The 17416-nt window shown below is 29.7% G+C and overlaps 1 protein-coding gene across 7 annotated transcripts in view; it reads left to right on the top strand.

Moving 5' to 3' along the window:
• LOC131935936 (dedicator of cytokinesis protein 1) overlaps positions 1–17416 on the top strand; it is a 37442-nt gene that overhangs the window by 4683 nt on the left and 15343 nt on the right. For 4 of the 7 annotated variants that reach the window (XM_059292686.1, XM_059292690.1, XM_059292685.1 and 1 more), the window contains exons 2-35: positions 905–988; positions 1225–1321; positions 1429–1525; positions 1704–1793; positions 2065–2208; positions 2353–2388; positions 2524–2675; positions 3080–3161; positions 3346–3409; positions 3553–3624; positions 3731–3806; positions 3958–4075; positions 4444–4525; positions 4896–4907; positions 6184–6311; positions 6480–6578; positions 6717–6792; positions 7067–7170; positions 7390–7567; positions 8177–8283; positions 8595–8684; positions 9203–9303; positions 9401–9538; positions 9690–9798; positions 10007–10077; positions 10345–10451; positions 11066–11190; positions 11294–11389; positions 11838–11870; positions 15156–15212; positions 16223–16416; positions 16761–16833; positions 17004–17104; positions 17273–17331. In XM_059292686.1, coding sequence (XP_059148669.1) covers positions 905–988; positions 1225–1321; positions 1429–1525; positions 1704–1793; positions 2065–2208; positions 2353–2388; positions 2524–2675; positions 3080–3161; positions 3346–3409; positions 3553–3624; positions 3731–3806; positions 3958–4075; positions 4444–4525; positions 4896–4907; positions 6184–6311; positions 6480–6578; positions 6717–6792; positions 7067–7170; positions 7390–7567; positions 8177–8283; positions 8595–8684; positions 9203–9303; positions 9401–9538; positions 9690–9798; positions 10007–10077; positions 10345–10451; positions 11066–11190; positions 11294–11389; positions 11838–11870; positions 15156–15212; positions 16223–16416; positions 16761–16833; positions 17004–17104; positions 17273–17331 — 3252 coding nt within the window. The remainder of the gene's footprint in view (positions 1–904; positions 989–1224; positions 1322–1428; positions 1526–1703; positions 1794–2064; positions 2209–2352; positions 2389–2523; positions 2676–3079; positions 3162–3345; positions 3410–3552; positions 3625–3730; positions 3807–3957; positions 4076–4443; positions 4526–4895; positions 4908–6183; positions 6312–6479; positions 6579–6716; positions 6793–7066; positions 7171–7389; positions 7568–8176; positions 8284–8594; positions 8685–9202; positions 9304–9400; positions 9539–9689; positions 9799–10006; positions 10078–10344; positions 10452–11065; positions 11191–11293; positions 11390–11837; positions 11871–15155; positions 15213–16222; positions 16417–16760; positions 16834–17003; positions 17105–17272; positions 17332–17416) is intronic. The other 3 variants (XM_059292684.1, XM_059292687.1, XM_059292689.1) reach the window with 3 other exon arrangements.

Here is a 17416-nt window from a genome sequence, read left to right as displayed (position 1 = left end):
TTGACTATTTTAATAGCTGTTAGGTCAGGCTCTAGTAAGTTAAAGTAACACGATCACACTAAGCCACACCCAGTCATTTATTATTTGTTGATATAGGTGTCCACTTTGTTTTACATCCTGAATAAAGTTCTCATTAATTTTTTTATTGGTAACACAAAAATTGTTGACTTTTCACATGTAAACAGAAAGGGGTTTACTTAGCTACCTACTAAGACCATTTCAGTTGTAGAGTTTATTTTCATGAAACAACTTTACAGCCATTTAAATTAAAATCAAATGTGCTTCAAAATATTCCAATGTCATACTTTTCTAGTACATTGTATTGTCTATTTTGTTGTTGCAAATTGTGTTGGAGATTGACAATAAAGAATAAGAATTTTGACTATAACTTGTGACTTCTAATTGACACTGGATTTTGAAATAACAATGTAAACAGACAGTAATTTCAAAACCAAAGGTATACATAGGTACATAATCTAGTTCGAGTAAAGACATACCCCTTTGTGTTGTAATATCCCTCTGCTATTTCATTAACAATGCCTTCTTCCAATGGAGTTTAGAATGTCATTCTAAATTTTAAATTCTTTTGATGAACACATTTTAAGAAAAGTAGTAGGCCTACTTGTAATGTTTTTAATTTAATATCCTAATTAATAACCTGTGATTGACTATAGGAAGGCAGGAGATGTCATAGACACATAGTTTTGATTCATTTTCTACTGTTTAACAATTCATTTTCCTTTAATAACTTTTTTGATATATAGATCTATACTAAAATAGTCTGAACTTTTTATAGTAAAATTTTCCACACAATCAGAAAGTTGGCATTTGATTTATTTTCTTTAGAGTTATTATTGTAAGTGATAAAAGGATGATTCTATTTCCTTTACTTTTGATCTTTCAGCCATTTACAACTACAAGGAAGATGGTGAACACAGACTTGCCCTTGACATTGGTGACACTGTCCACATTCTGGAAGAAACAGATGGTACGAGGATTCCTTATCTTCTTTAATTTAACAGCAAAAGTTCAATTTAAAAAGGCTGGATACATCTAATTTCTTCCTGTCTCCATTTACATAAGTTTAAATTATAATGTTAAAAATAGCTTGTCATTGTAAACATTAATTATTCATTTCATCATGTCATTATCTACATTTATCATTGCCACCTATCTGTGTCTTCATCACTCATATGTTAAAACAAAATTCAAATCTATTTCCAGATTGGTATAGAGGTTTTGTGGTTAAAAATAAATCCAAGAAAGGAATTTTTCCAAAAAATTACATATTTTTAAAAGAGGCATCAGTGCATGTCAGTGGGTAAGTTAACTCCTGCATTACACCATGGGGATGTTTATGTTGTGAGGCATCAATCTTTAAACTCTTCAGATTCTAATTTATTAAAGCCTTTTTTTTTTGTAACCCAGGCCCAATGAAACTATAACTAGCAAAGAGCCCCCTCTGGTGATTGAGTTGACAAATGTCCTTAGGGAATGGCATGCAATCTGGAAACAAATGTTTGTGGTGAGAATTTATTTTAAAAAAAAGGTTATGTGTTTGATTTTTAGAGAACAGTTGTATGCTTGATTATGTTTTTGACCTTTATTTATTTTTGTTCAATGTTTTTTAATAATATAGATTTACCTAGCTTTTCATAACTTTTAAAATTAATGTTCGCTTTAAAAACAAACTATATCTTCAGGAACGCAGTGAACAGCTAGATGAGGTTCAAGAAATGATAGGTGACTTAATAGACTGGAGAAATAAGATCCTGGCAAGAATTTTCACAGTGGTCAGTAGTTTTATTAGTTTATGTCATAGATTAACTGTTGTGATTTTTTCACTAGTTCAATCCATAAAATTGTTGGTATGTATTGTTAATACTTTTTTCAGTAATTTATGCTATATGTTAATTAAAGTTGGAATTAACTGTGGAGTAGAGAGTGGATTAATACTATTAAATAAATGTGATGATACTGGAATAATGTTCAACAAACACAATTTAAAATAATAAAATTGCTTTAAACGTTTAATCCCTTTATTGTCTGACCAACTGGTTTCAGGATGAGTTAAAAGAAGTCCAGCAAAAAGTGACTTCTCGTATTGACCAGGGCAATGCTTTACTCAAACTGGACCTTGTAGTTAGAGATGACCAAGGCAACATACTCAACCCAGATCAAAGTAGCATTATAGAGTTGTATAAAAGAGTACGGAACAAATTTTTACTTACTTTGTATTACTAATGAGTCTTCTGTTGAATTTTATAAAACAAAAGATTATTCAGTATGTTGAAATAATTGATTACATCTAGTTAATGATGATTAAACTTTTTTTCCCTTTCATCTGCACAGCATGTAGAGGCAGCAGATAGAATACAGAAAGAAACAGTAAGTTATTGTTGATAATTTCATTTTTTACCTGATAATTAGTATTATGTTGTTACCAGGAATTAGCAGCTATTTGTTTTATAGTGTTTAAAGTTAAAAGCAACTGTTTTCAAATATGGCTGATTTTTTTCCCAGTGTAATAAAAGATACAGTGATTTAGAAACTCGTCCAAACTGGCCATCATCGTTCAATGTTTATGTTATGTTAAGAAATTTTGTGTGTAAGATAGGAGAGGATTCCGACATTATGATAAATCTGTTTGATGCTAAAGAAGAAAAGTTTATAAGGTATGTCTCCTTTATTTAAGAAAAGCTTGTGGCATAATTTACTAAGCTGTTTGATATTTTATTATGATTTTTATATCTACCTTTATTGCTATAATACATCTTTTTAGAAATAATATTATTATTTGAGTATTTATTCTGAAGCTTTTTTTTTATTATGAATTTCTATTGTCTTGAATTTTGTTCACAACCTATTGTTGGTATTAGATCTAGATATGCATGAAGATAGTCCCGCTACTAAAATTCACAGGGTTCTGATCCCTATTCAGGCAAAACCAATATACATATGTAAAGATAAAAATGCATCTCAATGTTGAGACACAATAATCCTATCTTTTTATAAATATAGCTCTTATAAAAAAAGAAAATACTTTCATTGGATCTAAATTCAAGGATTTTCTTCACAGTGAGAATTATTTGGTTAAGTGGAGTAAGCAAGGTGTACCCAAAGATATTGATATGATAAATAATTTCAGAGTTGTTTTTACTGTAAGTACCCTAAAATTAGATTGTAATAGTTTTAGTTATTTTTTTTTTACTCATGCATGAAAGAGTTTTTTTCCATTTATCCTATTTTTAAAAAAATAAAGAAATGTGTTCAAGAAATAAATTTACTTAATCTGAGATTTATTTTCTTGTAAAATATGATGGAATAAATTAATATTTACATTAGGATCTTGGAAACAAAGACAAAGTAAGAGACAAGGTGTACTTAGTCTTCCAAATCGTTAGAATAGGTAAACATTTTTCTGTTATTTTTTTTTTAAGAAACTCAGTATCAGTTCTTTTTAATCTAAACCCTCTATTTTACTGGGTGTTTTTAATAATGGCCCTGGGTTATATTATTGAACAGAAATTTTTATGTATTTTTTATCTGCAGGTGTTATGGACCCTAAATATGTGGACAACAAGAAACAAACACAGGGAATCAGAAGACCATTTGGTGCTGGAGGTTAGTTTAGTTCTATTAATTATTTACTGTATGTTAAAGTAACTCATTGCAGCCAAATCAATTATATAAAAATAAACTGTTACCCTTATTTTTTAATTTTAACTAGTGATGGACATAACAGATTTTATGCAAGGAACTAAAACAAGCGTAGAGGATAATCAGTATTTTATACCCTTTCAGCAGTAAGTTTCATGCTTGTTCAATTTCTACACAGTATAACATTCGTGATTATAAATTTACAATCTGATAAATTCTTTCACTTCCTTTATATTACCATTCAAAATTGTATGCAGTCCATTTTAATAAATATACAACACTAAAAATGTATTTCAGTTGTAATGAGGATTTCATGTACAATGTAATTAAAAAAGTAATATCAGCAAAAGACATAAACCATAGAGGTCAAGGTCTCTGGGTATCTTTAAAAGTATTACCAGGAGATATAAAGCAAGTAAGTCACTTTGTACTTCTCATGTCTAACTCAGTTTTTTTTCTATGTTAATTGTTCATGCTTTTAGTATTATTGCACTGTGCATTAGCTTAAAAAATTAATTTTGGTTGATATTTTGTTAAAACAATTCCCTGGCAGTCCATGAATGATGAATTAGAGTTTACTAGTTTGTGAGACCTTAGCATAAGTCAGGTACTTACTAGAGCAGGATGGACTCAGGGATGTCCTGCGGACTCAAGCCCAGGATTCAAACTCAAGACTTTGGAATTAAGAGTCGATCCGCTCTACCGTCTGACCACGCTGCCCCATCTGATATTTTGTTAATTGAGGTATATATTTTTAAACATGTTAAACTTTTTTTTTTATAGGTGAGAGAATCTTATCCTCACCTTGTACTTCCTGGAACAGCAATTGCTAGAAAAATGGGATTCCCCGATGTCATTATGCCAGGTCTGTAGGCTTATTTATAGGTTTAACCAAATATAATATTTAAAAAAATCATCTTTTGATTATTTTTATTCAAATAGAGTAATGTAGTAAAAACTTTACTACTCTTGCATGAAATAACAGTTAAGAACCTATGTACCAGTTAGTATTCTACATAACAATGTATTGAGTTTAGAAATACTAAAAAAAAATGGGAAAAAATCAAGCTTTATGCAATAGTTAGTTTTGGTTTATTATATATAAAAGTTTGATAGCCTCAGTTTATTTTTGTATTAACCATAATTGGTCTAAAAATGGAGGAACTTTGATTTTTTAAATTAAACTTCAATTTATAATTAATATAGATTTTGTTTCTTCCTAATTAATATCATAGGCATAGAAGAGGGTAAGGTTAAAAAAAAAGAAAATTTGGGCAGTTAACATTTGTTTTACATTGCTTTAAATATTGCTTTTCATGTTGAATTTTTTTACAACCAAATTTGTTCTGGTTTCAAACTTAGGAAATTGATTTTTAAAAATATTGTTTTTAGAACAAAAGATCATCACATAGAGTTTTGGTTTTACTGCACATCATGAGATTGTTTGATGTTTAATATTTTTAAAATATAGAATTTATGCTTGGATGTTGCATTTAATCATTCTACACATTTATTTTATGCATATTTTTTTTTTCTTTTTTAAATGTCTATGTTCTGCAGATTTATCTTTTTCCAAGATTGATGACTTACATCACTGTACTCACACTGAAAATATAACTGTTTTATTAAGCTTTACATGTGATTTCTTTATGTTAATGTAGAGAAAAAACCAACATGTATGCCATAAACTTGTTTTACCAGCTTTAAAAAAAACAACAGTTTTTTGTGTGTGCCTGATTGCTTTATCAAAAATTGATTTGCAATCTTTATGAATTGCTTTTTTAAAAAAAGTATTTTTTGTCGCTATTTAAAATAAAACAGGTTTTATACATTGCATCATGTTTAACTTTTGAGAACACAAGTGAACTATACAAACACCCTCAAATGTTATATTGATTGCTAGTATGACTGTAAGCTTTTCCATTTCACATCTTATTACTGAACTCATACAAACATACTGAATTTTGAATAAGGGGTGTTTTAGTTATGTTTTTATTTCTTGAAAACTATGTCTAAAGCAGGATTAAATGTAAGAAAAATATGCTCAATTATTATGCAACTTTCAATATGTACAGAAAGTATTAGGCCCTTAAAATTTTAGCTCATTAGACAAATTGCTATGCTCTGTGAACAAAGAAATCAAAGCTAGATTTAGTACAGTTCCGATTTCCAGCTTTATATGGCAATATTAAAAATATTTAATAGGATATTAACTGTACCCTACATTGTTAATTAAATAATACTTAGTACCAATTTGAAATCAGATAGTGGAAAGGTTTATTACCTTTATTTATTGTATCATGCTTTATTCCTCACTTTGTTTCTCATAATTAGATTAAATGATAAAAACATCATATTCAAACCAAGAATGTTAAGAGCTTGCAGTGTGAATACTAAATGAGATTTTAACTTGAATGAATGTGGAAGATTAATTTCTATTGATTGACTAAATATTTAGTTTTGACATTTATTGCACTTGTGATTTTAATGCCTATTTTCTCAGTGTTGTTTTCTATTTTAAAGGTGATGTTCGCAATGATATATACTTAACTGTGCAGCAGGGAGAGTTTACAAAGGGACCCACCAAGTCAACAGACAAAAATGTTGAGGTTTCAATGGTTGTATGTGATGGCAAAGGAGAAGTCATGCAGGTGAGAGATCTATGTGTAGCCATTTTTTTTTTACTTAGTCTGGTATGATGTAATCTTGCTTAGAAAATTGGTGTTTAATCTTTCTTAAAATGTTGATAAAGATAGGTTTATAGATTCATTAGTGTAACTGTTATTAGGATTTTAATGTTGTAATTTTATCTTTCTTAGAATGTGATTAGCTATGGATGTATAGATTCCTCAATGTCAGAATTCAAATCTATGGTTTATTATCATCAAGATAAGCCCAAATGGTTTGAAACTGTTAAGGTAAGGTAGACATTTTATATGCTGCAAAATTAATTATAATAGAAATGAATTATTAATTTTTTTCACATTGCAGAAGTAAAGTATATATTTTGTATTTTGCAGTCTTACATTCAATAAGTTAATTTTTTTTAAAAATAGGTGGCCATTTCAACAGAGGTTGAGTTCAAAGGACTACATTTAAAATTTCTGTTTCGGCATAAATCTTCAACTGAAGGTATTATGTAAAATACACTGAAAAATTATGTTAGGATTAATAAAATTCATCACAATATAGTGGAATAATTTTTAAAGCACAACTGCAGGATGTAACATTTTTAGTAGAGTTTTAGGCTGAGCTGAAAGTTAAAAGGTGCATGTGTCTAAATGTTATTAATGGGAAAAAGTGGGGTTAGGATAATCTTTTAAGAGACACAGTAAGGTTAGCTTAAGTACAACTGTAATGCTTCTGTCGGATGGTGATAAACTATACTTATTATCTCTTATAATAGCCAAAGATCGATCAGAGAGACCCTTTGCAATGTCTTTTGTGCGCCTCCTAAATGATAATGGAACAACCATAGAAGATCAAATACATGAACTTCTAGTTTACAAGGTTTGTTACATTTATATTACTTATTTTACAACTCATTTTATTATATTTCACATCAAGTTATTTACTTATTGTATGAAATTTCAAGTTTTGTTCAATATTTAAAAAGAAAAGAATGACTCACCAAAACATTAAAGATCTAGTATTGGAACTAACAATTACATTCATACCAATCACATAATATATATTTAAAAAAAGATTCTCCTGTAAATGTGTTGACAGATTGAGAACAAAAAACATGAAGATGCAGCGATTTACTTGAAGTTACCATGTAGCAAGAGGGAACTTGAAGCCTCAAACTATGCTTCCAATCACAAGCAATCTGCAGGATTAGTTCTCAGTCACAGAGACTCCTTCTTTGTCTATTCTTATGTCTGCTCAACTAAACTCACACATAATGGTAAGGTTCATCATCATTTTTCTATGCCGATTCTGCATAGTTAAATTGTTTAAACAGTTAGTTTTAAAAATAAAATATAGCAATATACTTTAAAAAGTTAAATTAGTGTGTAGAAGGGTTGGAAGCAGGCTTTTTTACTGAAACAGCAATATTGACACAATGTGTTATTACAATGGCTAGAACAGTTCTGTCTTAACAAAAGGCTATATTGTGTACATGTGTCTATCTTTGGGGTTGGAATAACACCTTATGTCAGTGTTGCTATTTTAAATAAATGCAGACTGTAAGCACATTGGTAAATGTATGTTTTAGGGGTCTCCTTTAATGATTGTATTCACTATTTCACTAATGTTGCATTGTTGTGTTATAGCTGATATACTTATAATGATTGTATTTACTATTTCATTGATGTTGAGTTCATTGTATTACATATGATCTACATTTATAAATGTATTTCCCATTTCATTAATATAGAGTTCATTGTGTTACAGTTGATACACTTATAATGATTTTATTTACCATTTCACTAATATTGAGTACATTGTTTTACAGTTGATCTACTTTTATTGTATTTCCGATTTCACTAATATTGAGTTCATTGTGTTACAGTTGATCTTCTTGGTTTGTTGAAGTGGCATGAAGTACTCAGTGATACTAAAGCTTTGAAAACCTACCTGGAACATCTCATGAATGAAGAGGGAGAAGAAATTGTGAAAGTATGTACAATGTTTATCAATAAGAAATACTTGGTGCTGTGTTTAACTGCTTGTGTTGTGTTCTTTTTACTGCTTGCAGTTTAATTGTGAAATTAGCCATGCTATTCTAGAATACATGGCTGGCACCTCTTGTTGAGCATGACATTTTTTGCTTCTTGATAGTAAATTGAGCATTTACAGCTGTGTAATATACAACCATCCACCTGTTAGTGCAAACATTGGGAGTGATCTCCCCTATCCTTGAACTTTTATTTTTTTCATTTCTGTCTATCATGTTCAAACTGTTGAGAGAATTCTTTAAAAAATTTCAGTTTTTACAAGATTTGCTGGACTCACTTTTCAACATTTTGATGCAGCACACAAACAGTGAGTTGTGTGACAACCTGGTGTTTGATGCCCTGGTCAGTTCTGTTCTATTGAGTTTACTAAGTAATCTGTATTGATCAAATTATAATATGATTATAAAGAAAATATATGCACACAAATATGGCTTAAAATCTACCTGAAACTATCAAAGATAACTAAACATAAATTTAGGTCTAGTAATTGTTTGTATTTATTTTTTGTAAAACTATCTCCAGTTGTAAGTGAAAAAAATATTTACCAACTCAATTTTATTTAAATGTCTTTTACAAAAAATGTATATACAAAAAATGGGATGAGATTCAAAATTTATTCTTTGGAATTACATTTGTTTCATAGCAGGTGAAATATATTTTTAATACATTTGATATTAGTATCAGAAAATTAAACTCTTTAACATCTTTCAACTGCAGGTTTTATTTTCAGGAAAATTTTAAAATAAGTTAAAAAATGAACTATTTCCTCAATGAATGTATTTCAATTACTTAATAATATTTTAATAATACAATGAACATTTTTGCTTAAAATGAATATTTATTATCTCATTTTTTTCCAGGTGTACATCATTGTGTTAATATCAGACAGGAAATATCACCAGTTCCGCCCTGTACTGGATGCTTATATTGATTCAGCTTTCAGCTTTGCTATGGCATACAAGTATGTAATAAACAATGTTCTTGGGTAAGGGAGGGTTGCAGTCCTAACTGCATTTTTAATAATTTTTAAAAACTGTCGTCATTTATTCACTTTCTAGTAAACTGATGGTGATCTTAAAAGATTATGTGGACAAGGCCAATGAAAAAAGTTCTAGTGAAAACTCTTTGTTGCCTGCTATCAAATCTTTAGAATATATCTTCAAGTTTATAATCAAGTCCAGACATTTGTTTTCTATGTAAGTTATTTAATATATCTTTTTTAAATTCATAAATCTTCTGATAACTTTCCAAAAAAAGTTGTTAACACTTTAAAATAGATATTTTTAGATCTTCAGTCAAACAAAATGATTAATCTAACCTCTATGAATTACTTGTTTATAAACACAGGCTCAATGAAGGTCGAGGTAAGCAGCAGTTTGAAATCTCCTTGAAGCAGCTTATTACAGCAATCAACAATATGATGGTGTACAAGTCAGACAACACCCTCTTAGTTCAGGTATTGTTGAGTGATTTACTGGTCACTCTCTGTGAATCTTTTTTTAGGTAACTCTTTGTTTACAGGTTACTTTTTGGTCACTTAGAGGTAACTAGATTAATTTACATTGTTTTTTGTTACTTTCCATGAAATATTTTTTTGTTATAAAGAAATTGTAAAATAATTTTTGAGAAAATGTTTAAATTTGTTTTTATTCAATGTTATTTAGGGAGCAGCTTTAAAATACATCAGCTCTATTATTGGGGATGTCATGACCATCTTTGACCCAATTGAACTTAGGTATGTCAAGAAGTAGAACAACCTTGGTTATGGTACTCAAACATTGAAAACTTTGATTTTTAATATATTAACTATATTAATTATTATAATTTTAAATATTTGCAAGTACATTTCTAAATTTGTTTTATCATAACGAAAATACTTACTGGTCATAGAATAGCAACTAATGTTTATTTTTATAACTGTATTTAAACGATAGTACCAAATTTCTATGGATATTAAATTGTGGTTATATTTTGTTATAATGTAAACCTTCATTCTGTTTAGCCTTCTTCTAGTCCAGTTTATTGACAATGTACCCCCTGAAAGGCTGACAAAACAAAAGATGAAATGCATTGATCAGATCATACAAACAGATCTGTTCAACTTACCTGGTAGGTTCCTTAGCCCTAACTTCATAAACAATAAAACCTTTCATTAGCAATAAACTTATAGTTTGTAGGGCACATGAATAGAGTTAATCTGTTGAAGTGATCACAGTATAGATAAGAATCATGAGGCAAGATCAATGGCTGGCTGCCTACCTTGAGAACTGTTTGGATCTGAGGCTAATGATTAGTTTAGGACCAGGAGCTGGGACTAGTGAAATAGACTTGACCCCCTAGGTTAAAAGGTCAAGTGCTTGATTGCTGTCATGAGAATCACAGGTTTATTTCTGCATGTGTGTCATTGAGCTCACCCAGCTCCGTTTGGTACCTGACAAAAGTTGGAGAATTAAAAGTTAACAAAACTTAATTAATTTGCCTCTATAAATTACCTGGTTTGGAAAAAAAAAATTTATATTTAAAAAAACTTTGTAATTCACTCTACTGCAGCATTACTTTTATTATATAAAAACCTTATCAAATTGTTTAACTACCACAATTACTTGAAAACTTTATTCTTTTCAATTTTTAAAAAGTTTGTCTTCTATATTTATTGTTGTATCAATTATTTCCAAAAATCTGTTTATATGAACTGTTATAGTGCAATGTTTCTATCATCCTAGCCTGCAGACAGGTGCTGCTGCCCCCATTTTTGCAACACACCCATTTCCTGATGGAACACAATGAGGAGATGGAAGAATGCATATCTATACTCAGCCACATCATGGACAGACTTTGGACCTATGAGGTCAAAATTCATTACATAGTTGACTACTAGTTGTTTTGTGTAGTGTAAAGCATGAGTTTCTTACAATTTGTGTAAATTGTCTTTTGGGTGAAATTTTGTACAGGCTTCAAGAGATCAGGACACCACAATACTCATTGACAAGATTCTCCGCACTGTTATACAGTCTGTTATAGGAATGGATCAATCTTCCAAACAAACAGTGAGTGGATTGTTTTTTTTAATTTCTTGTTGCTAGAAAAAAACTTTTTAAATTATTATTTTTAACAGAGAAAATATTGCAGCCAATGACTGTATTATTTCCTTGCTTTTTTTTTAAATTTCATTTTTAATACTCCCACCTTTAAATAGTTTTTTTTTCTTGTGTAAGGTTATTCTCTTTGTAGTCAACTCTTATTGTAGACCTTAATAGTATTTTTAAAATTTTTACATCTATATTTTATGTGAAAAAAATGTTAAAACCATTTTGTCATATAATTTGTAAGCAGAGTTTGATGGTGATTTATGTGTGAAGAAATTATCAGATATGTTTGTAATATATCAGGTCTCAACTATGCTATTTTCTAGCCAAACAATTTTTAACGTTTTTTCAAAATTCGGTTTGAGGTATACCATTTTTTCTGACCAATGTCCTGATTTACCATTGACAGCAAACCATCAAAACCAAAAGCCGTAGATTGGAGGTAAAACAAAGGCCATGCAGCACTGGCATTATACATTTAAATTTACATGCATTATTTCAACTTTTGTTGCATTGTCAGAGTTGCTTTCTTAGGGGAAATAACTCTCAATATTCACTTTTTGTTTCATGGTAGTTATTGGTTTCACCCATGTATAATCTATCTAATAAACTGTAACAATATTTACTATTTATAATGCAAGCAGTTAGCTGTAAGATTAGGGACCTGATAATTTTCTTAGTCAAAATATTTTTATCTTGGCATAATTTATACCCAAAAGCTTTCAAAACTAAAAGTTTTGAGGACTTCAAACAGAAATAAAACTGAAATTTAAAAGTTGTAATAGTGTTTTAAAGAAACAATTCTTAATCTGTGAATTTATCAAAACTGAATGTCAAGTTGTGTTGTCAATGCTTCCAGCTGAACTTCTTGGCTTTCCACAGTTGACTTGTTTGTTGAATGTTTTACCTCATTTCATGGGTTCTTGTGTAACAATGAAGCATGTGTTTCCGAATGTTTTTTTTAACACCTATCTTCAAAAATCTAATGTTGACTTCAATTTCCGCAAAACAATTTGAAGACTGCATGCAAGAGTTCAAGGCATCTTGATATATTTTTTGTAATGTAATGCTGTTGAATTTTGAGCATGCAGGTGTTGCTGTAAGCTACATTTTATTTGGGTCATAGCTCTTAAAATAACTGTTTAAGGAAACATTTGTGGTCATTCTATGTGCGCATTACCCCTGTGCTGCTTATATAAATGGAGAAAGTCCACTCCCATTTAAAACTAATCAACAGGAGAAAGTCCACTCCCATGTAAAATTAATTGACAGGAGAAAGTCACTCACATGTAAATTTAACAGGAGAAAGTCACTCTCTTGTGAACATTAATTACAGAAAAATTCATTTTTAAGTAAAAGTTCCTTAATAGGATCAAGTCTTCTTTCTTCTTAATTGCTTTATAGTCCACCCACTAAAATAACTAAAAAATTAAAAACATGATATTTAAAAAATGTTTTTATATTTCTCAAGCTTGTGCAGTCTTTATTTTAAATGAATTTTTTTTTTTTTTTACAAGTTAGAAAACATAATTAAGTTCAAGTCAACAGCTTAGAAAAAAAATCTTTGATATTTTGTTCTCAGTTTTTACATTTGCTGCTTTAAATATAGCTTTCCACACTCGATTACAAGTTGTTCACAATACTTATAGATATTCACTGCAGAGCTTTAGAGCACATTGATAGATCAGATCATGATGTTAAATGGATGTTTTCTCTAATAGCTTTGATTTTGCATGATTTCTTGTTTAACTTTTAAATTAACCTCTTATTCATTTTTTTTTGTTGTAAATCATTTGTTGTCTCAAAATTTACATTTTAGAAGAATAGAGACTTGTTAATATATTTAACTGACTATTGAACTTTTAATTTTTTAAATTATTATTTTTAAATCTACTTCTTTTAAATACTACCATTCTTTTTAAAAAAATACCATTTAAAGGCAATTATTCTCCTTAAATTAAAGCCCATAAAATGCAATAAAACATGTCTTATACATTTTCAGTTACTTGATGATTCTAATTGTTAAGATTATTGCTTTAGATGTATTTTGCTTCTGCACACCCAGTAGTTTATTCGATTGTAAGGAGCAATTTACATAAACGGTTTCTGCTGATTACATAATGAATCCCCATAATAATGTTAGTTGTACCATAACTATTAGATTAGTTGCAATTTGAAAATGTAAATCAAATAGTACTAAATTTTGCTTTTGGAAATCCAAGCTTAATTTCTAAGTTCACCCATCCACAGAACTTAAGTTACATATACTAATGTCTAGACAATATCAATTAATAATTTAGAAACATTTCTAGAAAATAACCAATGTAATATTTTATCAACAAAATATTTTTTATTAGCAGGTTAAATTAGACATTTCTTTATTTCTTTTCATAACACTAAAAGCTAGTCATTTGAAAATCCATCACCATATTTAATACTACAAACACCCTTTGATGTGTTAAATATAATAATTTTTGTTAAAACAAAGTATCTTTAACTCTTTAAAAGTTAAAAAATATATTTCCTATGCCTTTACCGGTTATCTGTTTCTACACTTAAGGGGATATGCTATGTTTTTTTCTATTTTTTACAGTTTAAGATCTAAAGCCTTTTGAACACTTTTATCATATTTGGCATATAAAAGTAAGTATTACATAGCAAAAAATAGGGTCGAAAACAATTTTGGTTGTCATGGAAACCCAAAAAACCTCCGCCATTTTGAATTTTTTGGTACTTTTAAAAATACTAAGGCTTTTTTATTTATGCACCTATAGCAATCAAATTTAAACTGCTTATATTTCAGTATATATTAAAACTTTTGTCACGACAACTTTTTAAAATAATTACTAGTGAGAATTTTACAAGGTCTAAAAAATCGTACCCTTTTTAGTATTCAAAAGTTTCAAAATGTGCATATTAATTACCAAAATCTTTTTTTCTATGACAGCAATCACAATGCCCTCGTGACAAAAGTTGTATTTTTGCATCAAGAACATTTACTGAAAATATGGTGGCGATTGTTTGATAAATAAAAAAGTAGTAGGCTTTTTAGTGTTAAAAACCTGCGAACTGAGAAAAACAGCCAAAAGTAACGAAAACTAGGTCAGGAAAGTACCATATCTGTGTAAACTGCAAAGCCGATTGTAAGCTTTGTGTGTTTTCGAGATGTAGAAAATTAAGTTTATTAGATACATGAGAAATCCAGCTTTCCAATGATATCGAATACAATATAATGATGGATATAAAACTTTTCATAGAGAGCTTGTAAGATTGGGAAAAAATTATTATTTTTTAATTAATAGGGTCATAAAAATCGTAATTCAAACACTTAAAATATTTTTTTCTCTTTAAAGTTATTATTTTCTTTATACAAAAATGGACAAAGTATCCAAAAGCGCAAGAAACCCATCATGATGAAAAACAAGAAATTTTGTGATTTTTTTCCGCGCATATCCCCTTAATTAGACCCCTTTTTAATCACAATTTTTGTGTATGTAGATAATTCATATAAGATAATGAACCATACAATACAAGTACTATACCACAACTTAAAATAATATGTAGAAAGTCTTTGTTAAAAAAACAAGTATCTGATATTTAAGTTAGGATGGGTGAACATGAAACAAATAAGCCTAGTTCAAACCAAAAGTGATACATGTAAAAGCTGCATGCAACATTGTTTGTAACATATGTGGCATTGGTGCTATATTGTGCCTTGGTCTTGCAGCAATTCTTTGGCCATGAACCCCCACCAAGTGTTTCTGTTTCATTTGAAACATTAAATGTAAGTATGGATATTCAGACAATTTTCAACCCATAGTAAACACTTTAGGAATAAATTTAAAAAAAATAATTCTCACTATTACACTGACTACATGCTCCTACACTGTTAAAGATTTTAAGAAAAGCAAGTTAAAATTGTCATTTTTAATGGCAGACATAGTCATTATTTGCATGAGTTATCTTCTCCTTGCCCTGTTATTTTTGATGTGTGGAAATATTCTCCGTTTTAAAAAAATTAACGTGATTGAGATTTGCATGATTTACGTGTCTTAATTCCCCATGCCATTAGATGTTACATAGTTCTCCTGTAAATCTCAGTTCTGCATGCTTTTTGTTGGTGATGTGTGGGTCTTAGCTCAGTATTTTATCTTGGAGTTGTGTGCCTTTTTATTCTCATTGGGTGCAGGCATTTGTATGGTTTCATGCATCATTTTTTAAAACATCCTGCATAACACAAATGTATTTGGGGATTGTGTGCTTTGAAAAATGCCTTCAATAAACTGTAGAGTAACAAGTATTAGAACAATAACAAAGTGAATCTTGTATCGTGTGATTCTCAGACATAATGCTTGTGGTTTTTCTAACATCAGGATGAATTATATTTTTTATTGCTAGATGCAATGTAAGAAGAAATTAAAATGTGGTGAATATTTCAGAAATATTTTCTCCATTATCAGTAACAAGAGTGAAGAATTAGAAATGTGTATTGTAATGTGAGTGATGAATTAGAAATGTGTATTGTAATGTGAGTGATGAATTAGAAATGTGTATTGTAATGTGAGTGATGAATTAGAAATGTGTATTGTAATGTGAGTGATGAATTAGAAATGTGTATTGTAATGTGAGTGATGAATTAGAAATGTGTATTGTAATGTGAGTGATGAATTAGAAATGTGTATTGTAATGTGAGTGATGAATTAGAAATGTGTATTGTAATGTGAGTGATGAATTAGAGATGCTGTATTAAGTTATATAGATAAATACCTTGACACTGTGAACTCTGACCTTAAGGGCAACTGTGTGTGCGTGATGATCAGCCTGCTGCGGCAGATGTCAGACAATCACTACAAAACTTACATCAAAAGTTTCCCTACACACTTCGACCTGATGGACTTCCTCATGGAGATTCTCTGCGTCTTCCAAGACCTGGTGCACAGGAATGTCTACCCTACAGACTGGCTGGAGATGATCATGGTCCAAAACTGGTAGGCACACACTTTACTTACATTCTTGGTCCAAATCTGGTAGACACACTTTACTTACATTCTTGGTCCAAATCTGGTAGACACACTTTACTTACATTCTTGGTCCAAATCTGGTAGACACACTTTACTTACATTCTAGGTCCAAAACTGGTAGACACACACTTTTTACTTTCATTCTAGGTCCAAAACTGTTGGCCACACTTTTTATTTACTTTAATCTTTGGTGTGAAAGTAGATGAAACTTGTCGCTTATTCTGTTCTATACACTTCTTGATGTATTCAAGTTTTAAAAAGTTCTTTTTATAAGTGCTGTTTACAATGTATTTTGTTGCGACATATTTCAGTGTTATCCTGAGAGCCTTGAGGTTTTTTGCTGCCACTATTCATGAATTTTTTTCTGCACCTTTTGAACAGCAGGTAAATAAGACGCTGATGTTATAATCTTAATTTCTAAACGCAAATTTTTTTTTTTTCTGGAAATTTTTGGGCTGTTATTTAGTTTGCCCATCATTTCAAATCAATCAATATATAGATAACGAAAATATTTCTGATGTTAACTGAGAAATTATGAAAACTTAATTCCTCAGCTGTGGAATAACTTTTTCCATTGTGCCATTGCATTCCTCACACAAGACAGCCTACAGTTGGAAAATTTTTCTATGTCCAAAAGAAATAAAATCATCACCAGGTAAGTCTTTTTGGTTGCTACTCATTCATATTGGTAGCAATTGTAGGATGCGGTGGTTGCAACTCATTCATATTTACTTCTTGTCAGCTTAGCTGTTCTCATGTATGCATACTGGTATGTATGATGCTTCTTATTTTTGTAAGCTAATCCAATGGAATTTTTTTTTAGATACAAAGATATGAGAAGAGAAACTGGATTTGAAATAAGAGCCATGTGGTTCAAATTGGGTAATTACCTTTTCATAATCTTTATAATTTAATTTACTAATACATTTTGGAACAAAAAAATAAATACTTTAAATTGCTAGTGTTA

The sequence above is a fragment of the Physella acuta genome, unplaced genomic scaffold, assembly GCF_028476545.2.
Source record: "Physella acuta isolate Inbredline_101_S28 unplaced genomic scaffold, ASM2847654v3 ptg000164l, whole genome shotgun sequence".
NCBI lineage: Eukaryota > Metazoa > Mollusca > Gastropoda > Physidae > Physella > Physella acuta.
Note: the sequence above shows the minus strand (reverse complement) of the source record. Positions and strands in the feature narration are given on the sequence as shown.